The sequence below is a fragment of the Anabas testudineus genome, chromosome 1 (assembly GCF_900324465.2).
Source record: "Anabas testudineus chromosome 1, fAnaTes1.2, whole genome shotgun sequence".
Taxonomy (NCBI): domain Eukaryota; kingdom Metazoa; phylum Chordata; class Actinopteri; order Anabantiformes; family Anabantidae; genus Anabas; species Anabas testudineus.
The window spans coordinates 6075069-6080105 of NC_046610.1; the positions used below are offsets into that span (position 1 = coordinate 6075069).

General features: G+C 39.2%; 1 protein-coding gene across 1 annotated transcript; it reads left to right on the forward strand.

Annotated features, from left to right (window-relative positions):
- Positions 1-5037, forward strand: LOC113161500 (microfibril-associated glycoprotein 4-like). The gene is made up of 5 exons (XM_026359117.1): positions 1-101; positions 1981-2184; positions 2576-2672; positions 3092-3259; positions 4015-5037. The coding sequence occupies exons 1-5, from the start codon at positions 93-95 to the stop codon at positions 4284-4286; spliced, it is 750 nt and encodes a 249-aa protein (XP_026214902.1). The 5' UTR covers positions 1-92; the 3' UTR covers positions 4287-5037.

Genomic DNA, 5037 nt, shown 5'->3' on the forward strand with positions numbered 1-5037 from the left:
ACTGCCTCCACGGACCGTTTAAAAACGTTGTTTCCCAATAATATTCATTTTAACAATCTGAGACATAGCAGTTAACCCTCCTCCCTGAAAAGATGACTCAGGTAAGAGCTGCAACTGATTCAAGATACAGGTTTGACACCGACACAAAACAAAATGAAAATTATATTTAAATCATTTCGTAATGACAGCTCCTGACGTCTGATGCTGTGAATACTTCTCTTGTGAAAAAGTAAAAATGATTAGATGTGATGTTCCATGTGCTGATGATATTTAAGAATAATAATGTGTTAATAATAATCATAAAATACATATATAGTTTAAGTTCAGAGCATAATTTACAACCCTAGTCCTGTAAAATAGGAGCAGTTGTTATATTTTCTATATTGGAGAAAAACGACTTTTCAGTTCTCTCTTAAAATCCACAAATTCTACTTTTTTTTCTAAATAAACTGTAAATTTGTTTCCTGGATTAATTAATTAACATATAATTATTGATACATACATATTTACTGTTCATTAGTGCTGTTCAGGGTGTGTTTGATGTTACCGTGTTGTTAGTTGTTCTTGGTTACATACAGTATTAACAGACAGAAAATAAAAAGAGTGAATTTAAATTAAAATAAAACACTGCATATTTGCAGCAACGGTGAAGGTAAAACCAATCCCATTTTTAATTTTCATAGCATTTTTCTGGTAAATGTGGTTTGTGTTAAAAACACAGCGGTGATTCCTGCAGGGAAGATGTTATAACTGAGTATATTTACTTTTTGTTTGAAGCTACAGTGACATGTAAAAAAAAACAGGCTCTTACATGACATAAAGCAGGAATAAGTAAAGAAGTGGAAGACAGCTGAAAAAATTTAATTGATATTGACTGTTTTGAGTAATAATAGATTTAGAAAATAGATTTTTAACTGCTGATTCCTTGTCAAATCAACGCAAATTTGAAATACATAAGCCAATCATATATATAACAAATTACCCTCAAGGGACGTCACACTCTGTACAACACGTGACACCCTCTGTCCTCTGGCCAGTAAACTGGATAAAGAGAAGCTCTGTAAAAAAACACACATTTCCTCCTGCCTCGTTTGTTTAGAGGTGGCAGTGGAACTCGCGGGTTTCAGATGTGTGACTTTAGACCAGCAGGAGATAATGGGTTTTCGTATTCTGGGTAAACTGATGACTCAGTTCTAGAAATCTCTAGACCTGCCTTCTTCCACCAGAGGAATATTGCTAAAATAATGAGTATCCTGTCTCAATGTGATACTGAAAAACTAGTCCATGCATTTGTTACTTCCAGAGTGGACTATTGTTAATGGGAGGCAGAGCCTTTAGCTGTTAAGCTCCTCTCCTGTGGAACCAGGTCCCACTTCAGGTCCGGGGGGCAGACACCCTCTCTACATTTAAAACGTTTCTTATTTATAAAGCTCGTTGTCATTTTTTGTTGCCTGCTGTTCTTTTCTCTCTCCTCTTTCCACTCACCCCAACCAGTCGAGGCAGATGGCCGCCCACCCTGAGTCTGGCTCTACTGGAGGTTTCATCCTCTCCTCTGTCACATAGTGCTGCTCAAGTGGGGTTGTTGGGTTTTCTATATCATTCTTTATACATTTAGACTGGATAAAACCTTACACTGTAAAGTGCCTTGAGAAAACGTCTGTCTGGCGCTATACAAATAAAATTGAATTGAATTTTCATTAACAGACAAACACAGTATAAAAAACAAACCAGGAGAATTCTAGTCATTAAAAAACACATTATGAAGAGGACACACAGGGTCAGGATCAGCAGTAGAGTGTTCACTGCAGGCTCAGGGCTGTTCAGGTTTTAAGAGTTTCCTTTTCACTAAACAGCCAGCTGAGTCTCAACAACACATTAGTTTAAATCAAGAGGTGGAGGTTTCATGGCTGATACTGCAAAGATAAAAAGATAAACAGTAGAAGATGCTTCAGATGATGTTCTGTTTCTGTTTTTACTCAGGTAACGTTGGTGGTGGCTGTGCTCGTCCTCGTGCTCGCGGCCTCAGTCGAGTGTGACCCCCAGTTTATCCTGCCCGTCGACTGCGATGACATCTATCGCCATGACAACACCACATCCAGTGGGGTGTACACCATCTACCCAGGCGGTCCCACCACACCCCTAAATGTCTACTGTGACATGGACACCGACGGAGGCAGATGGACTGTGAGTACACGTCACTGACCACACGGCTGCACGTGTTCAGGAAACATTTAAGTCACAATAAGCACTTGATACACGCTGAGGATTATCACTTGAACTTTACACTTCCACATTATTTTGGTTGCTCCTCATTTCCACCAGCTGTATACAGCAGTTTTCAGCCAAACCTCTCGAGATTAATTTACTATTTGCTTTATACCAAAACATCCGAACTAGCTGGTGAACACATTCATCAAATAAGAACCCAGATCTCACCCATGCAGCTGGTCTGTCTGTTGTCTCCATTCAATTCACAGCTGTTATCTGGTTGTTCTGTACTGTACTGTACTGTATTTACCTGTTTCACATGTAACTAGTTAACAGGTACTCATTTAGCCATGTTTCTCCCTTTCAGGTATTTAACAGGAGACTGGATGGAACTGAAAACTTCTTCAGGCCGTGGAACCACTACAAGACTGGATTTGGAAATGTAGCTGGGGAATATTGGCTCGGTGAGTTACAGATACTCTGATTCTGCATCCTCTCATACCTCATAATTTTTGGTCTCTGCAGGCAGCTGCTTTGAGCATGCTCTGCAAAACTGCCTTTCCAGCAGCAAGCAGCAGAAAGACACAGTTAAAAACTGGCTGTACTGGACCATTTAGCAGCTAAAGAGCCAGATATTTCCCTCAGGAGTTCAAAGAGATCAAACAGAGCTCAACTGAAAATGAGTCTTTGGCTCATCAGGTGGTCAGAAACACAGCTGCAAAAGACTGAAAATGTTCCTCCTTATCTCCTGGATGTCTTAATAAGCAGCTGTTTGCCAACACACTTGCCATATGAAATTTGAAAGTTGTTGTTAAAATATGTTTTTCTCCGTTCATCAGGTGAAGAGGGAGGAAATTAAACAGAGCTTCATGTGTCTTTTCAGGCCTGGAAAACATCTTCCTGCTGACTATGAGGAAGAAGAACGAGCTGAGGGTGGACATGGAGGACTGGGAGGGAGGAAAGGCCTTCGCCCAATACTCCTCCTTCTCCATCGACTCTGAGAACGTCGGCTACGAGCTTCACCTGGGCAGCTTCACGGGAGGAGAAGCAGGTGAGGGTCTACACGTGGATGTTAATACTGTGGCCTGAAAGGCAAGAAAACTAAAACAGGGCTGAACTCAAACTTGATTTGTGTGAGTGTCAGTCTTAAGACAAAAGGCAAGCAGTTGTCAGATTAATAAAAAAAAACTAAACATCAGTGCTCTCGCTAAAATCATCTGTTCATATATAAAATGCCCATGTAGCCCACTTCTTTGAACAAACTTTGCTTATATTCTGGATGTGTGAAGATGTGCTGACAAGAAAAAACAAGGTTGTCAATAAAGGCAAAGTCTGCACTTCCTTTTTTTAAAATCATTTCACAACAGAAGGGTGAAATAAAATATAAGTTCAGGAGCAGAAAAGGTCAAGAGGCCCTCCCCCCTGCTCTTTCAAACAAAAGTCAGATTACTCACCCTTCAGGAAAAAGTACATAACTTCCTCTTCTCTTACCTCTTCCTCTTTCTCTTCTGCAGTACATTCACATATTGTCAAATATCACTCAGACGGTAACTTAAAGGATCATACTAGTGGTAAAGATATGTGCTTACTGGTTACTTACAAAAGAACTTACTCTGCAAAGCTTTGCAGGGGAAATGCAAAGAAAGTTATTCTGATTTCAGTCACAGTCAAACTGAAAATGTTTCCTCATAACTAGAATGTCTTGTTTCCTGAAAGTCATCATCTGAACTTCTCTGAGCTGTACCTTGGATAAACAGAGAGTGTCTCTTATTTTATAACGTGTATTTGACATGTGTTGGCTTCTAGGGGACAGTTTGTCAAGTCACAACTCCATGAAGTTCACTACGTATGACAAAGACCAGGACACGTGGGGAAAAAACTGTGCCCAGTATTATCTTGGAGGATTCTGGTACGCCGCCTGTCACATAGCTAACCCCACCGGCATGTACGCACCTCACGGTGCCATCGGATTTGAAAATGTACACGTCATTTGGCACACGTGGAAGGGCTGGAACTACTCGCTCAAAACTGTTGCCATGAAGATTAGATCAGCCACTAAGTGTTTGTGCATAGATTAACCTGATTATCTTTCTGATTATCTGATTATCTTAACCTGTCAGGTTAGAAGATTTGGGGATGTAGGGGATCATCATATCTCTGTTCCTCTAAGTGGATTTAAATAACAATATCTGCAAAAATAAATAAATCAGACTAATTCAGGTCAGCTGGCTTCATACATTTGCTCACATGTTCCTGTTTCCTAATTTTTACACTTTAATTAGTTTAGTATTATTATTTAGACATTTTCTAAGTTACCTTGTACTTGTACTTTTTTCATAACATAAATAACATGTATATGTGATTCAAATTCATGAGGCATTATTAGGATTTTGTGTTTAGGTTCATTTGGTTTCTATGAACCCCAGTGTTGGTGGTTTGACCCCTATTTCCTTCTGGCCACATGTTGAACTCCTGCTTCCTGTTTGTCAAATGGGATCAATAAAGAATCAATTATTCTAATATTAGTGTTGAGATATAAGTAAACATACACCAGATAATTGAAATGTTGAACAGCAGGTGGTGCTAGAGGTAAAGCCAGGCAAGGCAAGTAGGCAAGTTGAAACTGATAGGAGTTCAAGAAAATCTATAAACATGTGGTACCTGAACTTATGTCTTACGTATACATACTGTATTTCCGTGACTTGCTTTTTATGTTTATTACTCAAATTATGTCATAATTTTTAGTTGAAATGTAATAAATGATGGTATCTTGTCAACCTGTGATCTATGAGCCAAATGTCACTGAAATAAAACCATAACTAAAAACAA